This window comes from Eutrema salsugineum, unplaced genomic scaffold (genome assembly GCF_000478725.1).
Source record: "Eutrema salsugineum unplaced genomic scaffold, Eutsalg1_0 scaffold_15, whole genome shotgun sequence".
NCBI lineage: Eukaryota > Viridiplantae > Streptophyta > Magnoliopsida > Brassicales > Brassicaceae > Eutrema > Eutrema salsugineum.
Genome location: NW_006256867.1, coordinates 5,122,808 through 5,146,608, shown reverse-complemented (window position 1 = coordinate 5,146,608; position 23,801 = coordinate 5,122,808). Strand labels below are relative to the sequence as shown.

The 23,801-nt window shown below is 41.2% G+C and overlaps 1 protein-coding gene across 4 annotated transcripts; it reads left to right on the top strand.

Moving 5' to 3' along the window:
• The first annotated feature begins 4,703 nt into the window (after positions 1 to 4,703).
• LOC112087972 lies at positions 4,704 to 23,173 on the top strand. Of its 4 annotated transcripts, none has more exons than XR_002900353.1 (3): positions 4,704 to 4,797; positions 5,206 to 6,953; positions 23,056 to 23,173. XR_002900353.1 is itself a non-coding variant. In XM_024158092.1 (2 exons), exon 2 carries the CDS (start codon positions 5,211 to 5,213, stop codon positions 6,144 to 6,146), a length of 936 nt encoding a protein of 311 aa, XP_024013860.1. In that variant the 5' UTR covers positions 4,704 to 4,797; positions 5,206 to 5,210; the 3' UTR covers positions 6,147 to 7,457. The 4 variants fall into 4 exon arrangements, 1 of the variants encoding a protein (XP_024013860.1); XR_002900354.1 differs by lacking the exon at positions 23,056 to 23,173 and adding an exon at positions 22,299 to 22,391; XR_002900355.1 differs by lacking the exon at positions 23,056 to 23,173 and adding an exon at positions 11,445 to 11,478.
• Positions 23,174 to 23,801: the final 628 nt, after the last annotated feature.

The window sequence follows — 23,801 nt, the reverse complement described above, 5'->3', positions numbered from 1 at the left end:
ATCAAGGAAAGAAAAGGGTAAAGAGGTGGAAAAGGAATCTGAACCAGAAAAGCTATATGTTCCACCACCTCCATACCAGCCTAAGCTCCCATTTCCAGGGAGATTCAAGAAGCAGCTTGTAGACAAGGCAAGAGCTGTATTTGAGAAAGCTCTCAATGAGACACCACTCACAATGCCTCTCATTGATGCATTTCTAATGATGCCAAAGATGGGTAAGTTCTTAAAAGATGCTATTCTGAACATGACTAAAGAACTTCAAAGTATGGTGGTATTGAGCCATGAGTGCAGTGCCATCATTTAGAGAAAGGCCATTCCAAGAAAGTTGACTGATCCAGGGAGCTTCACACTCCCTTGTGATATAGGACCCCTTCTGTTTTCTGGATGCCTTTGTGATCTGGGAGCATCTGTCAGCTTAATGCCATTTTCCATAGCAAGGAAGCTTGGATTTAGAGTGTTCAAACCTGCTAGGATCTCTCTTGTCCTTGCAGACAGATCAGTTAGGTTACCTGTTGGGATGTTGGAAGATCTGCCTGTCAAGATAGGTTGTTTTGAGGTTCCTACTGATTTTATTGTGCTAGAGATGGATGAGGAACCAGTTGATCCTCTTATTTTGGGCAGGCCATTCTTGGCCACAGCAGGAGCAATTATTGATGTGAGAGGTGGCATCATAGAGCTTCAACTTGGTTCTGAAAGGCTGAAGTTTGATGTGAATGCAATGATGAAGAAGCCAACAATAGAAGGGCAATGCTTATATGTTGAGACAGTGGATGAGCTTGCTGATGAGCTTTTGGAAGAGTTAAACACAGAAGATCATCTTCAGATAGCTTTAACAAAGGAACATGGAGAGCATGGCTATCTAAAAGATGAAACTTTGGAGCTCAAGAAGCTTTTAGACTCTCATAAGCCAGATGAGAGCACAAGTTCATACTTGAACCTGCATTATGAAGGTCTTAAAGCTCAAGAGGATCAGTTTAAAAGCTTGGAACACTCAAGGTCATGTGTCCCTATCGACGTGCTGCATCAAGATAGTTTGGTCGATATTTTAAACCAAGACGCCGAAATATTATCGACCAAACTATCGACCAAAAGCATGTCGATATTTCAAGATGCCGAGACTGATCAACATGCCGACAAACTATCGGCCAAAGTATCGACCAAAAGCATGTCGATATTTCAGGAGCCAAAAATATCGATCAAACTATCGACATGCTTCATGGTCGATGCTACCACGGCGGCCAAGGGGGAAAAATGGTTTCAAGAGGTGAATGAGGGTGTTCAGAAGCAATGCAACAAGGCTAAAGGTGAAGCACAAGCAGAAAAGCCAAAACAAGCCTCACTAGATGCATTTGACAAGGATTGGGATGAATCTAAGGCACCTCAATTGGAACTCAAACCTCTTCCCAAGGGGCTCAGGTATGCTTTCTTAGGTCTCAATGAGTCTTATCCTGTCATTATTAATGATATGCTGTTAGAGGACCAAGAGCATAGGTTGTAAGAAGAGTTGAGGAAACATAGGGGAGCCATTGGCTACTCTCTGGATGACATAAAGGGTATCTCACCCTCCCTATGCACTCATAGGATTCACTTAGAAGAAGAGTCTATGTCATCCATAAAGCACCAAAGGCGTCTCAATCCCAACTTAAAAGAGGTAGTGAAGAAAGAGATTCTCAAACTCTTAGAGGCTGGAATAATTTACCCAATCTCAGACTGTAGATGGGTTTCACCAGTCCATGTGGTGCCAAAAAAGGGGGGAATGACAGTAATAAGAAATTAGAAGGATGAACTGATTGCTACTAGAACTATAACTGGACACAGGATGTGTATAGATTATAGGAAGCTCAATGCAGCCTCTAGGAAAGATCATTTTCCTTTGCCTTTTATTGATCAAATGCTAGAGAGGCTTGCAAACCATCCTTTCTTTTGTTTTCTAGATGGTTACTCTGGATTCTTTCAAATCCCCATAGATCCAAGAGACCAAGAGAAGACCACATTTACTTGTCCTTATGGTACATTTGCATATATGCGCATGCCTTTTGGTCTTTGTAACACCCCTGCCATATTCCAGCGTTGTATGATGCATATATTCTCTGACATCATTGAAGAGAAGGTGGAGGTGTTCATGGATGACTTTTCTGTCTATGGCTCCTCCTTCTCCGATTGTCTTTCTAACTTGTCGCAGGTCCTGGAGAGATGTGAGCAGCATAACCTGGTGTTGAATTGGGAGAAATCCCACTTCATGGTGCAGGAAGGAATTGTATTTGGGCATAAAATCTCTGAGAAGGGCCCCTGACTGGTCATTGCCCTTTGAGGTTATGACTGATGCTTCAGATTATGCAGTTGGAGCTGTGCTTGGTCAGAGGAAGGACATGAAGCTTCATGTCATATACTATGCCAGCAGAACCCTTGATTCTGCCCAAGAAAAGTATGCTACCACAGAGAAAGAAATGTTGGCAATAGTCTTTGCCTTTGATAAATTCAAGAGCTACCTGGTGGGGTCAAAAGTCATTGTATATACTGATCATGCAGCCCTCAGGTATCTAATGACCTAGAAAGATGCCAAACCTAGGCTTTTGAGATGGGTCCTCTTACTTCAAGAGTTTGATATGGAGGTGCAAGACAAGAAGGGTATAGAGAATGGAGCTGCAGACCATCTCTCTAGGTTAAGAGTGGACTCTGAAGTCCCTCTTAATGACTCTCTCCCTGAGGAATCATTGATGGTACTCAAATCTTATTTGGAGTTTGAAGAAGTGGATAGCATCCAAGAGAAGAGAATGCCCAGGTTTGCTGATATTGTGAACTTTCTTGCTTGTGGGGTGGAACCACCAGAACTTGATGCTTACCACCACAGAAAGAAGTTCTTCAGAGATGTCCAAAGATATCATTGGAATGACCCCTACCTGTATGTCCTGAACAAATATCAGCTGTATAGAAGGTGTCTTGCTGAAGAGGAGATGCAACCTGTGTTGCAAGAGTGCCATGGATCAGCTTTTGGGAGTCACATGAGAGCATTTAAGACTGTGGCCAAGGTTCTTCATAGTGGGTTTTGGTGGCCCACAATGTTCAAGGATGCTCAGAGGGTTGTTTCAGCATGTGATGCTTGTCAGAGGCATGGGAAGATTTCAAAGAGGAGTGAGATGCCTCAAAATTCAATATTGGAGGTTGAAGTTTTTGATTGTTGGGGAGTGGACTTTATGGGACCTTTCATCTCCTCTTATGGTAATCAATATATATTAGTGGCTGTGGACTATGTGTCCAAATGGGTTGAGGCTATTGCTTCCCCTACCAATGATTCCAAGATAGTAGTCAGGTTGTTCAAGAACATAATCTTTCCAAGATTTGGAGTACCCCGGGTTGTTATTTCTGATGGAGGTTCTCACTTTGTGAACAAAACGTTGGAGGGATTGCTGAATAAGCATGGAGTGAAACATAAGGTAGCTACTCCTTATCACCCTCAAACTAGTGGTCAGGTTGAAGTGTCTAATAGACAAATTAAGGCCATTCTTGAGAGGACTGTTAGCTCAAGCATAAAAGATTGGAGCAAAAGGCTTGATGATACATTGTGGGCTTATAGAACAACCTTTAAGACTCCAATTAGGACATCTTCATTCAATCTGCTATATGGGAAGAGTTGCCACCTTCCTGTAGAGCTGGAGTACAAGACACTATGGGCTGTGAAGTTGCTGAAGTTTGATATCAAAATAGCCCAAGAGAGAAGAATAATTCAACTCCATGAACTTGAAGAGATCAGGTTAGAGGCTTTTGAGAGCTCCAAGATCTATAAAGAAAGGACCAAATCTCTACATGATCAAAAGATTCTGAAAAGGGAGTTCAAGGAAGGTGATTTGGTGTTGCTGTTCAACTCTAGGCTTAAGTTATTTCCTGGAAAACTTAAGTCTAGATGGTCTGGTCCCTTTAAGATTCTTGAAGTTAGGCCATATGGAGCTGTTGTGCTAGAAGGCAAGGATGGCAATGGGTTTGTGGTTAATGGTCAAAGGGTCAAGCACTACCTTGTCACTGAGAAGAGAGAGGAGGCTTCTACAGTTCCTCTTGATGATCCATTAGCCTGTTAAACAGGTTATCAAAGTCAAACTTAGAGACTTTAAACAAAGTGCTCTTGGGAGACACCCCAAGCTTATCACTTGTATATACTTTCTTTCTTGTTTTTCATTTGAATTTTTAGGACTTTTTTATGTGTTTTCTTAAGTGTGAGCAGGTTTAACACGTTCTGGGAGCTGTTTAAAGGAGATTTGGATGCAAGAAAGGTCAAAAATCAACAAGGGTTTGAGATCCTATCGACCACATGCAGTCTCGATAGTTTGGTCGATAGTTTGAACTTGGTGTGCCGAAATAATATCGACCAAACTATCTGGATGATGCACCTTGATATCTATCAAAGGCAGGCAGGTTTTAACAAAGTATCGAGATGAGTTTGGTCGATATTCTGGTCGATAAAACAAGAAGAATCACCGAAAAAAAATCGACCAGAATATCGACATAAACAGTGTCGATAGGACCTCAAACTTTTCTTGTGTCCAGCAGTCCAAAGGTGCCATGGTCAAAGGTCAAAGGTACAGCCACAACCAGCTGTCCCCCACAAGACAAAAAGAAAGGCTGGACCACAAAAAAAATCTTGTTTCCTCTCTCCTTTCTCTCTCCTTTCACGGAAAAACGAGTTTTCTTCTTCTCTCCTCCATTGTTTCTCTCTTGAACTCACATCTTTCTCACTTAAAACCGCCTGTTCTTACTGGATTTTTAAGTTTGGAGTCCATATCTTGCATTATTTCAACTGATTCCAAGGTATTTTGAATGAAAAAGTCTTGTTTGGTTCTGTTTCAGCACATCGCCATTTCTCTGAAAATTTTTCTTAGATGGAGCTTTGTAGAACCTGATTAGAAGCTTGAAATTGAGTTAGAACCTTGGAATCTAGGTTGTGGATAGCTAGAAGGAACTCACTTGAGCTGATTTGCTGCTTGAACACTGATTTTTGCTTGTCATGAGAAAGATGTGTTCTTGAGATACTGTTGGGATTTTAGAAAATTCTGTGGAGCCTGGATTTTGATGCTTGAACTTGGAATGGATTGATATGATGCTACTTGAATTTATCCTGATGATTTCCTTTCAAGCAAAAATCATTTTCAAAAAAATTGAGATTAAATCCCTCTCATTGGCGCTAATGGCTCTTTTTGAGATTCTTTGATGAATCAGGTACCATGGGAAGAACAAGGGAAGCAGGCTCAAGTGTTGCTGCACCAAGAATGCCACAGAGGGCAACTGGGAAAGCTTGTGCTTCAGAACCCAAAGGAAAATCAGTTGCAGCAAGTGCCAAAGCAAAGGGCAAAGCCATAGCCACAACATCAAGGGCTCAAGGGAAGCAAAAGAGAGCTGAGAGAAGCTCTAGTGAGGAGCTGAGTGATGAAGAGGACAATGTGGCTTCACCAGCACCTGTGCCTCAAAAGAAGAAAAAGGTGATCAAGAAAACAGAGCCAAAGTCGGTCACTTACAATGAGTACCTCAAGACACTTCAAGCTGTGTCTCATGAAGGAACAATGTACCCTGATGTTGAGCTGTTGAGAAAGATGGGTATTTATGAAGAGGGGAGAGCTGTGCTTGACAGCATTGGTCTTGGGAACATCATGGAGGTGACTCATGAGTCTTACAAGGAGCTGACTTGCCAGTTTCTTGCATCTTTGCAAGTAAACTTTTATAATAATGATGGACCCGCTGAGGTTGAAGATGATTTTGGATCGCTTGAGTTCAAAATTGGACATGAGAGATATGAGATGACTTTCAGAGAAGTCTGTGAGTGTTTTGGGTTCAAGATTGAAGGGAAATGTTCTCCAAGAAGGCTGTGCTACCTTATGAATGAAAAGAGAGAACTCTGGGATTCAATTGGTAATGGCAGTTACAAGACTAGTGTAGCTAAGGCAGCGGACATAAAAAATCCAGTGCTGAGGATGGTACACAAGGTGATTGCTCAGACATTCTATGGCAAAGCTGAGTTTAGCCATGTTTATGATGAAGAGTTGATGCTGATTGGTGAGGGCATTAGGTGCTATATGCCTGAGTTTTCAATGGACGGCCATTCTATGGAGACAGTAGAGGACCAACAATGGGATCTCTTCTCATCAAGAACTTCCTTTACCTAAGGAAATGGGCTCTCACCACCACCTGCAAGAACCCCTCACTGCGCATAGGAGGCCTGATCACTCCTATCTTGTTACATGCTGGAGTTGTGCTAAGTGGTAATCCAAAGCCTTTTAAGCTCATGGATCAGTTGCATCTTGCCAAGACAAACTTCATTGAAGGAGTTGTGGGAAATTCTTATGCCTACAATCTCACCCTTGGGGAAGTATAGGTCAAAGTCTTACTGCCAAGCCCATCACTCATTTCCCTTTCAGAGAGAAAGAACATCAAGTTCTATATCACCAAGGAGTTGCATTACAACCCTGAGATTTGCCCACCAATTCAACAGCTAAGAAAGAATACCACCAATTCTCAAGCAGCAGGTGATGCTCCTGATGATGGAACTGCTGATCAAAACTCTGTCTATGGGAGCAAGAGATACAATTTCTCTTCTTATGATGGCAAGATGCCTGATGATGCCACAACACCTGCTCATTACCGCACAAAGAGCTGGAGAAGATGGAACCGCTGGCAAGACAAGAACATAAAGAAGTTGGTTGGCACAGTTTCTACTCTGGTTGAGACATTCAAGAAGATGGGTACAAAGATAAAAAAGCTCAATGCTAAGTTGGAGAGGTTCCAAAGGGGAGAAGTTGGTGAAAGCTCTCACCAAAGTGAACCACTCAGGAGCTGTGATGAGCCGCATGGACAAGACTCGGATGAAGATGAGCTCAAGGCCAAGAGAGCAGCAATGGAATCACCATCAGACCAGTCTTCCAACCCGTCCTACTCCATGGGGTCTCCAGCCCCATCTCTAAGTCCTTGAGAAGGTAATACTCCATCTCTGTATATATGCATGTAGTTAGCTTGTTTTCTATTTGCATTTTGTGATTTTTCTTTGCACTTCTCCTTCATGCTTTTATAACACAAGGGACTGTGTTATTTAAGTGTGGGGGAAGAGTTTCATCTTTTACTAATCTTGTTTTTCTGATTCTTATTTTCCACTTTGAGTCTCGAGTCTCATTCTTGCATGCATTCATATAGTTTCATCTAAGTGCATATAAAAACCAAAAAAAATTGAAAAATCTAAAAAAAAATCACAAAAAAATGCTCATGTAGTTGCATTCACATTTTAGGTTGAGTCTAGTTTGCATTTTCATATAGGTTGCATTATGCAATGGAGCAATGATAGGTTTTCCTTAAGAGTAAATCACTTTGAGAATTTGGACTAAATATGCTTGTGAAATGACTTCTATGCTTGCAAGGCTTGAAATGATATAAATCTGAGAAGCAAGTTTGAATTGAACTCAACTCTAATAAGTGAAAACCCTGAACTTGACTTGAAATTATCATTTGGTGCATTGTTTGAATAAGCTTGTGGATACCATTATACATATTTGAGCTAGAATCCTGTTTTTACCATCCTCTTCCTTAGCTCAAATAGCTGAATCTGCATAATAGATCAGTTTTCCTCACCCTGAACCCATCCTTCTTTCAAGCCAATTGTTTGTGTGTGATTGAGAGGCCACCTTGGACCAAACTTAGCAGAAAGTGTTAGGTTTAGGGCGACAAGAGCAAGTCTCATTGTGAGTAAGTTCCATCATCAAGGAGCTGAGAGATTTGGCGAGATTTAAGTGTGGGGGAATACTTGTTGGTGAGTGGAAAAAGGAGAGATGAGTGGAAATAAATGGAGAATGGTGAGAACTAGGGGATAGAAAAAGAAAAGAAATCAGTCTTGGAGTTTTGAGTCAAAGAAAATGAGCTCTAGTGTTTTGAAAAGAAAGAGTCTAGCCTCTAAGTGAAAAGAAAAGAAAAGAAGCCAAAGAGCTCAAATATTTTAAAAAGAAAGAAAAAAGAGGCTAGAGGTTACAAAAGAAAGTGAAAAAGAGCTATGAAAGTTTGAACTCCAAGACTTGTGCATGGAAAGAAAAAGTGAACCCCCTAGTGAGAGAGGAAAGAGTGTGAAAAGTAAGCAAGTGAGGAAACTTTGAGTAGAGTGTGGGGTGGGATGAGTTCTTGCCCTTGTATGCATAGGTTGCCTTTTACCTTTAGCATTCTGCCAAAGTTTGGTCATTCATAGAGAGATCCCTTGCTGCATTGAACCCTCTCAGGCGCTGATGAGATCATTTTAGTCTCATAACCTCACCCTAGCCAAACCAGCTTGTTTAGACATTGCATCATTTGATCCACTTGGTTAAAAGCTTAATGAATGTCAAAGAGTTTAGGAATAAGAGAACTTGTGGAGATTTCTTGTTGTGTTGTTATATCTGAGTATGGTCTTGCATTGCATATTGAGCATGAACTTGAATTCTCTTAGTGGTCACTTTTCTCAAAGGAAATATGAGCTCCCAATGCATTCAACCTCTTTCTCTCATTTGTTATTTTTGCTTGAGGGCAAGCAAAGAACAAGTGTGGGGGAGTTGATATATTCATAATTTGCATCATTTAGGATGGCATTTTTGGTCCAAATATTGAGTCTCATGCATACAATTAAGTAGTTTTCAATACTTTTGTCCTTATAGTTGGTTTAGGATAGGAAATGCATTAGATCCTATAGAATCTTGCATTTTGGAGTGTTTACAGGTCATTTGGAGCCAAAAAGGAGCATTTGGGACAAAAGCCGTGGAGAAACCCTCGGGTGAGTGCATCAGAACCGGACAAGTGGATAGAAGCCGACATTCCCTCTCAGTTTATCGCCCTAGACGGAGCATTGGCATTGCGATCCAGCCTTTGGTGCCTTCATCAAGATTCAAGAGGGATGAGTCTAGTTTCCGGAACGCCTGAGATTGTTTGATTTGGAGCTGTGTGCTGAAAGTTATGGGGACCGGAAGGAAAACATTTCTCGCGGCCGCTAAAGGACCGAAACGACGCGCCTCAGTAAACCGGTGGAACGAAGCCCTTGCCGATGCCTGCTGGACTCGGACCCTTCATCAAAGTTGTAGCTGACGGAGCCATCTGGCTCGTGGAGTTGACAGATCGAGGTTAGGACCACTGATCTAGACGTTATGGAGGTTTTGGTTCAAGCGGCATGCATTCCTATCGACCAGAACGAACCTCGATAGTTTGGTCGATATTTCCAACCTGGAGCGCCGAAATATTATCGACCAGAATATCGAGGTGGAGCATGTCGATATATTTTCAGCCAATCACGCCGAAATAATATCGACCAAACCATCGACCAGGTGTTTGGTCGATATTTTTGTTAAGAGAAGCTTTGCAAACTATCGACCAAACTATCGACCAGCAGCACGTCGATATTTCTTTCGATCCAGTCCGAATTTTAAGACTTTAATGGGCCAATATCCTGTTTGTTAAGGGTTGGCTCATTAAAAAAACCCTTAGTATAAATAGTTTTGAGACATCAATGATTAGGTTAAGCTTTATTCCTCCAATTTTCTTTGCCTCTTTTGTGAAAGACTCCTTTGAAGAGAAATATTCCCTTTATGAGAGTTTGAATCAAGAGAAATCAAAGACCTTTTGTGTGTTTAAAGCTGATATCTTCTTAATCTATCATCTTTATCTTCATTTTCACACTTCTAATCATGATTAACAGCACATCTTGCAAAGGATCTAGTGTGTTGATTATGATTAGTGAGTAATCCCCATATTAAGGTCTTAGATATGTAGATTAGGGTGCTTAGATGGTAGATTAGTGAGCTTAGGGGTTAGATCATTCATATTCCATTCTCTACAACCTGTTCTCTATGCTAGATCCATACACATCATATGTGGTCTAGATTTTGGGCATTTCATGCACCAAAAGTGTTTGATGAAATGCCTGAACCAAGGTTGTTAGAGGTTTAAGTATTATTCATCATGGGAATGATTGTTTATATGTTTAAATGACAGATTAAACTGGTTCTTAATGCTTGTTGATTAATGTTTCACTAATGATGATTAGGTTAGAAACTGTTTTAACATAGAAGTTAATGCCTTCATGAGAGGATTAGCTTAGTTAATGATGTTTAAGTTGAATGGTTTGCTTGATCACATGATTCATTAGCTCACTAGTTCATCATCAAAGGCGCCCTAATCCACTATCATGTCTAAGACCTTTCTCATCATCATACATACGTTCTCATCTCATTTAGCTTATTTACTTGCTTGTTTAAGTTGATCATTAGCTTTAATTCTTGTTCTAAGCTTGTTTAGTGTAAGTAACATCAAAACCTCACTCATTTGGCTTGAATTAAGAACTGATCCTGTATCTTAGTGTCTACACATGATGGATTGATACCCTTTGTACTGCAAAGTGACAAAAGGAATTGATAACCCCTCATTTAGAGCCTTGAAAACTCTTAGTTATCAGCATCATCGACTGCGGCACCGTGGATGTGACCACGGCCGAGCTTATGATCACCGCGGTCGCGCGTCTCCTGACCGCGGCCATTGTTCGTTGAGGCGGGAACTCGGACTTCCGCTGCTTTTCAAAAGTTTCCGGTGATTCCTGGTGAATTCCGGTGATTCCCGGTGATTCCCGGTGATTCGATGATTCCCGAAACATTCCCGGAAAAACCCATTAAGATTTTCTATAAGTTTTAAACCCCCTGTTGCGAACAAGACAAGAAAGATAAGTTCCCGTAAGCTTTTAAATTCCCGGAAATTTCCGTTTTTGCTACAAAAACGCTTTTTAAGAAAGGAAACGCACTTTTTGGATCAAAACTTCTTTTTCTCTTCTCTTCCAAAAGACTTGGAGATTTAGGAGATAAAACATCTTTTTCAATTCTTAAGCTTTTCAAGAAATTCTTGGCCCAAACCTCACTCTTTTTCAAAGCTGATCTCAAATCTATTATCAAATCTCTCTTTCCAGCAAGGTATGAAGATCAAACTCGTCATTTTTAATTGATTTTAGAATTTAGGGTTTTCTTAAAAAACCCACATCTTGGTTTATTAATGGTGGAAATAGCTTAAGAACAATAGATTATCCTTCTAGGTTATCTGAAAATCGATTTTAACACCTAGCTTAAGAGGAATTGAGATTTTTGAAATTTGGATTCTACATGCTTTATAAAAATCAAATTTGGAACAGCAAAATTGATGAATTTGATTTAGTCTTGTGTGATTAGTGATTAGTATTAGGTAACCTATTCATTTGACATGGAAATCGCTCACTTAAACCAATTTTTAGAAGATTTCTATGTTGAGAACATCAAAAATCCGAATCTGGTCATGAACTACTCGATTTCTTTGATTCTATGTTAATTATGTTTGCTTTTGGTTTTAACTAATCTCTTGATACTATGATTAGTGTGACTGATCGCTAATGTGTTAAAATCAGCATCCATATTCACTCTTTTTCCAAGAATCATCTCGTCTTGTAGGAAAAATGGAACAAACCAGATCCCGAAGAAGCCGTCGCACTGGTGACAGCTCTGAGAAAATTCCCGATGATAGTACTCTTGGAGAGTACATGCTGAACCAAGCCAGACCGAGAAGAAGAAACTACGTGATGAGGCTGCTTCAGCACTCAAGAGAAACACGAGCAATTCCCGAGCCACCACAGATTCGATATATTGGGAAAGAGACCAACCCGAGAGTGGACTATGCAAGACGTTTCAAAAAGCTGAACATCAAACCGACGCCCTGCATTGATTATCATACACTCGAGATGCTTGGGATTAGAGAAGATGTAATCTGGTACATCGATGCACTTAAGCTGAGACCCTACATGGAGCTGAACCTTCCTACTTATCCGAGTCTGCGAGTTCTTAGAAACTGTCACCCTCCACCACACGAAGAGGAGGAACCCCAGAGCATCTGACGGCATCTTGTCGTTCTCTATCCGCGGACAGACCTACTCACTCACCATTTCTACACTTTGTGAAGCTCTTAAGCTTCCATACACTGATGGCATTCACCTTGAAGAAGAACCCGATTTTGACTTATGGAGAGAGATGGGTCATGGCGTCTATGATAGCGGGAGATCCAAGTCAGCCCTTCTTACTCATCCTGCAGTGAGAGTTGTGCACAAACTCTTAGCACACACGATTTTCTCTAGAGCCAACATGGGATGTGTTTTGAAGACTGAGCTCATTACACTTCAGATGCCATTTATGGACGACCCACGACTTGCCTGCTTTGCCTGGATCATAGCACAGAACATGGTGAAGGTGAAGCATGACTTACATGGTTGCAAGGACGCTACACTAGCTTATGGGAGCACTATTACAGCGATACTACAAGCTGTAAGATTCAATTTCTCTTCTGATGATCCACTTCCCGAAGTCTGGTATGACCTATTCTATCTCTCTCGCGATCACACTATCTCTCGTGCCACTTTCGATCAAGACAGGTTCGGTTACAAGTATTGCACTGGCACCGAGGAGCACCGAGTCTGTTTACCCTCAGCATCAGTCCCGAGATTGTGTAACGGAGGACGTCTGCGATGGACTCCGGAACCTGATGAGTTTTTACCATCTGTGCCTTGTCTACCATTCACCATTGGCCAATACATAATGGCCAAGGCAAAGCGCGATGCAGCTGCAGCCCGTGCTCACTTTCAGCCATCTGTTTCGACCAGCCACACTTCATCATCGACATCATCACACACACATTCTGATCTGGAGCGCAGAGTTGAAAGACAAGGACGACGCTTTGAGCGCGTTGTCACCTTCCTACAGGAGCAGCACCAGTTCGAAGCAGACACATCGGAGGATGAGTGATTGATCAGCACTTCACTGTCATTTGACAGCCATCACGGTTTTATCATCATTTTCTTTTCTTTTATCTTATTTTATTTTCGCTTTTATTCACCATCTTCTCACTAACTTTTTCACACTGGGGACAGTGTGATTTAAGTCTGGGGGAGGATGTCTATCCGTACTATTCATTTTCTTGCGTTTGCTTTCAAAATTTCAAGTATTTTTTAAATTTTAATATGTTACCTATTCGACCTTAAGTATTTTTCAGGAATGTTTGATACAAAACTATGATGATTCAGACTGCACGCTTCTACACTACGCATGATAGCTCATTTGTGATTAGCACTAGACTAGGCGGTAGCTAGAGTACTTGCACTACGAACTACCACCAGAAGACTTCTATTCATGAAGATTCTTTCTGACAGGATATACTAGCTCATCTTATTTGACCTTAATATAGATATCTAATTTTCTCATCATTGATTTTAGGTAGGCATCGAGATATACATCTAGGACGTCTTTTACCCTCAAATTTACCACTCTTTGTCATCCTAGATGGCCAGTTCATCTTTATCTGTGATACGATCTCCCAAAGGATTGTCACAAACTTGGTCTGGTCAGGTTGATAGATCCTTGACTCCGAACGATTCTTGGAACAGATGCTAAGGCGTGAGAGAAAGACTCCCAAAAATTCTTAGGCTCAAACTCACGAAGAACAATTTGAAACAAGGGGTGGAACAAAGATAAAAAGAACTCGTCGGCAAAAGGATGTTAAAGCGTAAGAACTAGGTTCCCGAAAATCCCTAAGCCCCGATTATGACAAACGAAAACTTTAAACTTTGTAGACGAAGGCTGTGTCAAGTTCTATGGATTGAACTTGATAAACCGAAAATAATTCTAGACTAACCACCTGAGAATCAACAAAGTTCTCAAAAGAACAAAGGAGAAAAGTCTCAAAATTTTATTAAGAAAGTAAATGAATGAAAATGAGAAGGGTTCATCCCTTTATATAGGGGCGGATCAGGCCAAGGGTCATGCATAGGAAATTACAAAGAAAATAAATGAGTTTGACTAAAAACTTGGACTGACTCTTCGCCTAGCTTTGACTGACCCCTGAGCTGCTCCAGCAAAAATAACTCTTCAACTCCTGACCCGTGAACCAAGCACGTACTGAACCGCGGCCGTGTGGTGGTATAGCCTTTGACCTCATTAAAACCCCACCCGGTAAACCCATTGGGACAAACCCGGATGTAAGGAAAAAGAGTACCAAAAACCCATCAGGCCGAAGTCAGTAAGTACCCGGGTATGTGAGAAGGGTCACGGCTTTGGTCCGATTTTTGTTGGCATACTTCCGGTACATCTCCGTCTTATGCTCGATATTCTTCTGGGCTTTCTCATGCATCTGCTTAACCAAATCAGCTTTCTTTTTGCCATACATGCTTACACGTTCACTCAGAGGTAAAGGAGTTAGATCCAAAGTTGTAAGCGGATTAAAACCATAAACAAACTGAAATGGTGAATACAAAGTACTAGAATGCACAACATGATTGTAAGCAAAACTCGACATGGGGTAAACAATCTTCCCAAGTCCTAATGTTCTTCTTAATCACAGATCTCAAAAGACTAGACAAGGTCCTATTGACCACCTCGGTTTGACCGTAGGACTGTGGGTGACAAGTCATAGAGAAACAAAGCTTGGTTCCTAATTTAGACCAAAGGGTCTTCCAGAAATAGCTAAGGAACTTTGTATCTCTATCCGAGACTATGGTCCTAGGCACTCCATACAAACGCACAACTTCTATAAAGAACAAATCAGCAACATTCGATGCATCGTCGGTCTTATGGCATGGTATAAAATGTGCCATTTTCGAAAATCTATCTACCACAACAAAGATCGAGTCCCTACCACGTCTAGTCCTAGGCAGACCTAACAAAAAGTCCATCGATATGTCGGTCCAAGGTGTAATAGTAATGGGTAAAGGAGAGTACAGACCTTGGTTTTGGTTTTTGGACTTAGCGTACTTACAGGTCGTGCACCGGCTGCAGATCCGTTCCACATCTCGTTTCATGTGTGGCCAGAAAAAGTGATCCTGAACCACGACCAGAGTCTTAGTTACTCCAAATGTCCCATAAGACCGCCTCCATGAGCTTCCCTAACATGTAAATCACGAAGAGAAACGTTAGGTATGCAAAGGCGATTCTCATAAAACAGATAGTCATCATTCCGAAAGTATTTTCCCGAAGCAAACTTAAGACAGTATTCGTAAACTCCCTGGAAATCTGGATCAGAAGCATAAGCTTCATTGATCAGTTCGAAACCAAGGACCTTGGCGTCCAGGGTAGAGATCAGTGTGTATCTTCGGGACAAAGCATCGGCCACGACGTTTTTCTTGTCTTGCTTGTATTGGATCACATACGGAAACGTTTCTATGAACTCCACCCATCAGGCATGCCTCTTGTTCAACTTCTGCTGGCCCTAAAGATGCTTGAGAGAGTGGTGATCCGTGTGAATCACGAACTCCTTCGGCCACAGGTAATGTTGCCACGTCTGAAGTGCACGGACCAAGGCGTAGAGCTCTTTGTCATAGGTTGGGTAGTTAAGAGTGGCTCCACCCAGCTTCTCACTAAAGAACGCGACCGGCTTCCTTTCCTGCATCAGCACAGCCCCGATACCTACACCTGATGCATCACATTCAATTTCAAAAGTTTTAAAGAAATATGGTAAGACAAGTAAGGGTGCATGAGTAAGCTTGTGTTTCAGAAGCTGGAAGGCGTCCTCTTGAACATGTTCCCACTTGAAGCCCACATCCTTTTTGATGACCTCGGTCAATGGTGCGGTTATGGTGCTGAAGTCTCGGACAAACCGCCGATAGAACCCAGCCAGTCCGTGAAAGCTTCTGACTTCTCCAACTGTCTTTGGACTTGGCCAATCCCGAATGGGCTTGATCTTTTCTTCATCAACCTGAATGTCATGCGAGCTCACAACAAATCCTAAAAAGACTAAGTTATCCGTACAAAAAGAGCATATCTTGAAATTTCCGAACAGCCGTTCTTGCCTAAGCACATCTAACACCTTTCTCAAATGTAAAACGTGTTCCTCTAAGGTCTTGCTGTAAATCAAAATATCATCAAAGTAAACTACAACAAAAACACCTATAAAAGACCTAAGGACATGGTTCATCAAATGCATGAAAGTACTAGGTGCACTGGTAAGACCAAAGGACATGACTAGCCACTCATAAAGACCGTGCTTAGTTTTGAAAGCCGTTTTCCGTTCATCACTTTCCTTCATTCGGATTTGGTGATATCCACTTTTCAAATCAATCTTGGAAAATATGCAAGACCCATGCAATTCGTCTAACATATCATCTAACCTCGGAATGGGATGGCGATACTTAACTGTTATGTTATTGATGGCTCTGCAGTCCACGCACATCCTCCAGGTTCCATCCTTCTTTGGCACCAGCAACACAGGTACATCACATGGACTCATGCTTTCCCGGATATAACCCTTGGCCATAAGCTCGTCGACTTGCCGTTGTACCTCCTTAGTCTCCACCGGATTGGTTCGGTAAGCAGATCGGTTTGGCAATGAGGCACCAGGCACGAAATCAATCTGATGTTCGATCCCTCGGATCGGTGGTAAGCCGCCTGGGTTGTCCTCCAGAAATACGTCAGCCAAACCTTCTTTAAAAACAAGTAAGACAAAAGGTTAGCCAAAGCTTCTTTAAAAACAAGTAAGACAAAAGGTTGTCTCAAAAGCATAGCATGCTTGATCTCACTCGGCCTCACAAATAAAGAAGTGTTTGACCTCCCGGGTTCACTCTCAAAGACCATTTGCTGGGTTTTTATCATTCCCTCACTCTCATTTTTAGTGGAAGTAGTGTTTGAGGGGTCACTCAGAACGTTTTTACCTTTGCTGTTTTGCTCAAGTTTGAGCTGATCAAGGTAGACTTCCCGCGGTGACAAAGGAGCAAGTGTGATCTTCCGGCTTTTATGTTCAAAGGTGTGGTTGTTAGTGTAGCCGTCATGGAACGTCTTATGATCAAACTGCCACGGTCTACCAAGCAATATATGGCCGGCCTCCATAGGCAACACGTCGCATAGAACTTCGTCTTCATAGCGGCCAATGGAAAAATGAACTGATACTTGCTTAGTCACCTTGAGTTGTCTTTGATTGTTCAACCACTGCAAGCTGTAAGGCTGTGGGTGCTTCACGGTCTCTAGGCCCAGTTTCTCAACCATGGTTTGGCTCGCCACATTGGTGCAACTCCCACTATCGATCACCAAACTACAAACCTTACCCATGACCATGCATCGGGTATGGAACAGGTTCTCCCGCTGTTCTTCGTCTCTAACCGGTTCTTGAGAAATAAGAACACGCCTAGACACAAGCAACTCACCCTCAGCAGCGTGTTCCTCCTCGTCATCATAGACCGGTCCTGTGTCCTCTTCATCGTCGGTAATAATCTCTCCGGAATCAAGGAGTAGCATAGCTCGCTGGTTCGAACACTTGTTGGCGTAGTGTCCCTTGCCTCTGCACATGAAGCACTCAATGTCTCTGTTCCTGACCGGTGTAGCCTCGGTCTTGCCTTTGTAATCGGCTGTGGATGAAGTCGGCTTAGATTCAGTCTTAGGCTTGGTTTCGGGTCGGGAAGGATAGCTCGGTTTGTCGTTGGGCCGTGAGCTGGATCCATACCGGGTAGTGCACTTCCTCCTCAACTGCTGTACCACAAGTATGGCCTTATGGTACATATCAGACAAGCTCTGGTAGGTCTCCATCTTTATACGATCCTGCATGTCTTGGTTCATACCGCTGAGGAACCGCGCCATAGTAGCATCTTCCGGTTCTTCCACGTCAGCCTTGAGCATCAGCCGCTCCATCTCTTGGTAGTAATCCTCAATGTTTTTAGTGCCTTGGGTCAATCGCTGAAGTTTGTTGTGTAATTCCCGGTTGTAGTAGCTCGGAACAAACCGTCATCGCATTAGACCCACCATCTCGTCCCATGTCTCAACGGGTCGATTCCCGTTCCGTCTATGGTTGGTGACGATCTGATCCCACCAATCCACACCATAGCCGTGGAACTCTGTAGCTGCCAGGTTGATCTTCTTCCTCGCCGTAAAATTCTGGCATCCAAACACGATCTCAATCTTTTTCTCCCACTTCAGGTAAGCATCGGGATCGTTCTTCCCGTAAAAGGGCGTTATCAGGTCAGCCTCGGGCTGCATCTGGTTCGTACCGCTCTCCTCCGCGGTACGGCTCTTGGTCAACTAGTTCACGTTCTCGGGCCGCGTTGTATCGCCCATGGTACAGTTCCTCTCGACCGCGGTCTGACCCGTGATTCGGCCCGCGTCGATTAGTCCGATCTCGATGAACGCCTCGGTTGTATCGCAGTCTGGTACGGCTTCCTCCAGATGTTTAACCGTCTGCGTAAAACGGATTGTCTAAGACTTCTTCCTGGTTGCGATCTCTCTTTAGATGGTCTGGCTCGTCACGGTTTCGGCCATTACTTCGTTTTCCATCGGATTGCCGTGGCTGCATCTCCAGCCGATCCATTTTCTGGTTCATACGTTCCATCAGCTCGGTGATTTGGTTGAGCTTGGCGTCTATTTCTTCCGGATTGATCCAACGAATGTGGTTCCCGTCACGAAAGGTGTAGTAGTTTCACTGTCCACCTGAGTCTGAATAAGGACCCGATGACATAAAAGTTGGTACCTCGCTAAAAGAATAAACACGTTAGTATTAAAAATTCTTCACTTGGTGTTTCACTCAGTGTTTCTTTCAGCACTCTTAATATTCTCACACACACGACAGACTCTCCTCGGTTCTGAAGGAACTAAATTGAGACCGATGTAGACCCAAAACCAAATCGGAAAATTAAGCGGGTATGAAGAAGAAAAAGAGAAGATAGAAAGAAAAGAATTTTGAGTTCACAGATCTTTCTTTTTTTTTTTTTTTTTGACTGATTTTCATTTTTTTTTTTAAATAGATCTGGAAAATTACAAAAAAAAAAAGATGAGATAAGGCGGAAGTTAAAAAGACAAAGGAAAGATAATACCGAAGTCTACAAGTGTGTGGCTCTGATACCACTTGATACGATTTCCCAAAGGATTGTCACACACTTGGTCCGGTCGGGTTGATAGATCCTTGACTCTGAACGATTCTTGTAGTAGATGCTAAGGCGTGAGAGAAAGATTTCCGAAAATCCTTAGGCCCAAACTCACGAAGAATAATTTGAAACAAGGGGGTGGAACAAAGACAAAAAGAACTCGTCGGTAAAAGGATGTTAAGGCGTGAGAATTAGGTTCCCGAAAATCCCTAAGCCCCGATTACGACAAACGAAAACTTTAAACTTTGCAGACGAAGGCTGCGTCAAGTTCTATGGATTGAACTTGATAAACCGAAAATAATTCTAGGCTAACCACCTGAGAATCAACAAAGTTCTCAAAAGAACAAAGGAGAAAAGTCTCAAAATTTTATTAAGAAAGCGAATGAATGAAAATGAGAAGGGTTCATCCCTTTATATAGGGGCGGATCAGACCAAGGGTCATGCATAGGAAATTACAAAGAAAATAAATGAGTTTGACTAAAAACTTGGACTGACTCTTCGCCTAGCTTTGACTGACCCCTGAGCTGCTCCAGCGAAAATGACTCTTGAACTCCTGACCCGTGAACCAAGCACGTACTGAACCGCGGCCGTGTGGTGGTATAGCCTTTGACCTCATTAAAACCCTACCCGGTAAACCCATTGGGACAAACCCGGATGTAAGGAAAAAGAGTACCAAAAACTATACCAGGCCGAAGTCAGTAAGTACCCTGGTACGTGAGAAGGGTCACAGCTTCGGTTGTTTCTGGTTCCATGTTCTGGTTCCTGAGCTCGGTAAGTATCTTCTGAACGGCTCCTGCCAACCTTTCGGTGCGTGATCTCGTCATTGGCCCGTCTGGAATGACCAAGGCCCCTGCTCGACGACCTGATCTTCAACCCGCGGTTCAGCCTCTGGTTCCATGATCACATCAATCTGATACCATACCCTAAACCCAAAACCCTTATTTTCAATCCCCATGCATTCTCTCTTTAGTTTATATCAGAAGATATGTGCAAAAACGTCAGAAAGAAGAGGAGCGACGCAGTTTTCAGTCACTCACGAGGAAAACTGAATGAAATTGGGAAGGAAGAGTATCAGAAACCTTATTAAGCTTTACAAGACTGATTTTTATTGGTAATTTCGTGCTCTCTATGACTCTCTATCTAAAGGTGTTCCCTGTTTCAAAAAAAAAAAAAATGAATGAAGAGAGGGAAACAAAAGCCTAATAAGTCTTAGATTGTCGAAAATTTTGGAGCAAGAAGCAACCACTATTCGTTTGAAGAGCTATGGTTTATAAAGATTTACAATTATCTAAGTCTGGGGGAGTTAGGAGAGAACCTGAGGAAGAAGACTGGAAATCTATGGCAAGAAGAAAGTGACTGAAAACTGTGGATACCAACAGCTTCACTCTCTCTTGCGGTTTTGCATAATATCTTGCATCCTCCAGATCTTCAGGTAACCCGTAAACACTTTAAGCCTACCCCTAGAATAACCCTTTTCACACCTAGCCTAGATTGCCTTGCTTATACTTTCTTTGATGAGAACCACCGAAATTTTTAATAAATGTTAAGAGTTAGTTGACCGGAAGTTAGATCTTAGTGCAATAGATTTCCGCGTGACGGATTAACGGACTAGTTATGCCCGTAATACTAGTGAGAATTTTCTAGGCTATTCCCGATTGATGTATCATGATTGATATTAGTCTAGAAGCTTAGTCTCTGAGATTTTGTTTAGTTCCTGCGTTTTCAAACCTCTCACCGAGATTTGGCCTTTGTTTTGTTTGAGGACAAACAAAAGACTAAGTCTGGGGGAGTTGATAACACCAGATTGTGACCATTTTTATGGATCAATTTAATGTCTTTTACAGGTGTTTTTACTCCATTTTCAAAGGTTTTCAAAGGATTTCTATGTTTTCGGATTTTAAAAGATTTTTCAGGTAATTTGGGATAAAGAGACATAAATTGGAACAAAACGACTCTTTTGGATAAATGCAGACCGTTAGAACTCTCATAGAGAGACGAAGCCCTTCTCACCGTCTGATCACCCTCAAATTGGATAATTTATAGAAGAATCAACAAGCTTTCAAATGCACTTGGTTTGGAGACATTCCAACGGTTGGATCTCAAGATATTCCATTTGCCCCGGAGACACTCGAAGACGGCCAGCGAGTCACGCGACCGCGGCCACCAGCCTATTTCCAACGGTCACAAGCTTCACGACCGCGGCCAAGCCTCTGTTTCCCGCGGTCACGTTACTCCCGACCGCGGCCGGCCAACTCCGATTAAAAGCCCATATTTTTGAAGCCCAAAGTCATTTCTCTGCCTCAATTCCGAAACCCTAGAGACCATGGAGTATTGAAGACTATAAATATTTTTCATTTAGGTCGTTTTTAGACAACCACCTTCATACTTTTACAGAAACCCTTTTCCTTTAGCCGTTTTATGCGATTTTTAGAGAAGATTGTTCAACTCTGAGTTCTTCAATAGTGAAGCTTTCTTACATCTCTTTTCTTTACTGTTTTTGATTACTTTTATTAAAACCAATGATGATGTCGACCTCAGCCATGTCTGAGTAGATCCTGAGTTGGGCTTAGGGTTCCCAAAAGGGGCTCTCATAATCGATTAAGACTTCTAGGTTTATAGATCTGGGATTTTAACTTTGTTCTCTGTTATTCTTGTTCTTATTGCATGTATGCTTGATTGATCACCTAGTATCTGATCTAGATAGTTAGTGTTGCGAGAGTTTTCATTAAGTATCAGACCTAGAATGAAACAGGCGATTTTTCCGTAGGAGTGGTAACCTACCTGCAGCGAAATCGTGAGTACTGACGAGTCCTGTGCAGCTCTTGCGTTCTCTTCCTTCCAGGGCCAGAGTGGAAACCTACTGGTCAGGGTTGCGAGAAACAATTGGTTATGATTATGACAGTGACGTAGTCATATCACCGTACTCTAGCTCTAGAACCCTATATTTCGATATCCGTCAATCCCAATCTATAATCCCTAGTGTTAAAACCGATTATGATCCATGTAGAGTTCCCAAAAGCTCAACGTTTTTAGCCATAGTTTACAAACCAATCGATTTTTACTTGCTTATTTAGATCTGTATTTCATTTGCTTTAGTTCGATATTCTGCTTGCTTCATTTGCTTTCATTCGATTTTTCTACTTGCTTTCTAGGATATATTTATTTGCTTTCTTTCGTTTTAGTTTAATCTGTGACAAAAAACCAACCCCTAAAACCAATCTAGTCTAGACATAAAGTTAGAAACCGTAGAAGAATACCAGGCACACAAATCTCTGTGGATTCGATCCTTAAATACTACAACTGATTAGCTGTGCACTTGCGGCTTTCATTTGTTTTTATTAAGGGTAAAACTTGTTCCCTCACGCAGTAGACACATCATTTTTTTCGTTCAATATTAACTTTGTTTTTTAAAGAAAAATTTCAGATGGATGAAGAGATTTACGGTCAACTTTTTACTTGCTAGAGGGAAGAAATTAAATACTTCACTGATTTGGAGATTCACATCAGTCAAACGGCATAATTAGAGGAGGTTTTTCAAAGGAATACATAAAACAAAGAAAAGATTCAAAATGTTAAGGGTTGGAACGTTTTACCGAAATTGTTTTGTTCTTGTCTATAATCAGCTAGTGTAAAAGTAAAAACAGAGTGATTACTTACATGTTTTAACTATATTTTTGTCTATATATTTATGATTTGTTAGATGTTACTATTTTCGGTTATTTAATATATTTAATTACTTTTTTTTTTATTGTTCCAGCTATTGTTTTAAAAAATAGTTAAAAAGTTAAATACTAATAAATCATCACAATTAATAACGCATGTGTTCAATAAATATAGAAAATAAAAAAAATAGCAAAATTCTGTGTTGAAAATATACATTGAACAAATAAAAAGATTTGCAAGTCGTAGCAATAATTTGCAATGATTAAGAATTGCAAGATATGCTGCAATTATGGAACCAGTTTTGCTGTGAAAATACTGTTGCATTTATACAAAAAATATAATAAGAAATCAATTAATTGCAAAATTTGCGATGTATGTGTAACAAATATGAATTTGCAACATGCAAACAGCGACAATATAAAATATGTAGTACTTTTATTGCAAATTCTATTTTTGCAACAATATCTTGGTATATTGCAACAAATATTCTTAATTGCAATATCACTATTTTTTTGTAGTGTTTGAAAAAGCACCAGTCATAACAGATAAAGGTTTGGTCTCAACTACAACAAGAACAAGATGGTAGGGCTTGTCTTCAGTTACTACAAATGTTATTACTATGTTTTATAATGTTATATGATACACTACAAACAAAATACAATCTGCAACCAATATTAAATATGAGCATTGAAGAAAGTGTGGCAATGTTTTTACGGATATGTGGGAACAGTAAAGTTCAAAGAGCTGTTGGTTTGAGATTTGGTCGAAATCAGGTGACTATGCAATTTTTTATTGAAGTTCTTAATACTACTGAATTACTGGCATGTGATTATATTATAACTCCAACAAGAGAGGAGCTAGACAGAGTTCTTGAAAGACTTATACAAATCAAAATATATTGGCCATATTACATCCTTGAAAATCATGGCAATATGTGAATTGAATATGTTATTCACATATATTTGGAATGGAGAACCAGGATCATACCATGATAGAACCGGTTGATAATAGCACAATGATATATTCATAATTTGCATACTTAGGATTGCATTTTTGGTCCAAATATTAATTCTAATGCATACATTTAGGTAGTTTTCAATGCTTTTGTTCTTATAGTTGGTTTAGGATAGGAAATGCATTAGGTCCTATAGAGTCTTGCATTTTGGAGTGTTTACAGGTCATTTGGAACAAAAAGGGAGCATTTGGGACAGAAGCCGTGGAGAGACCCTCGTGTGAATGCATCAGAACCGGACAAGTGGATAGA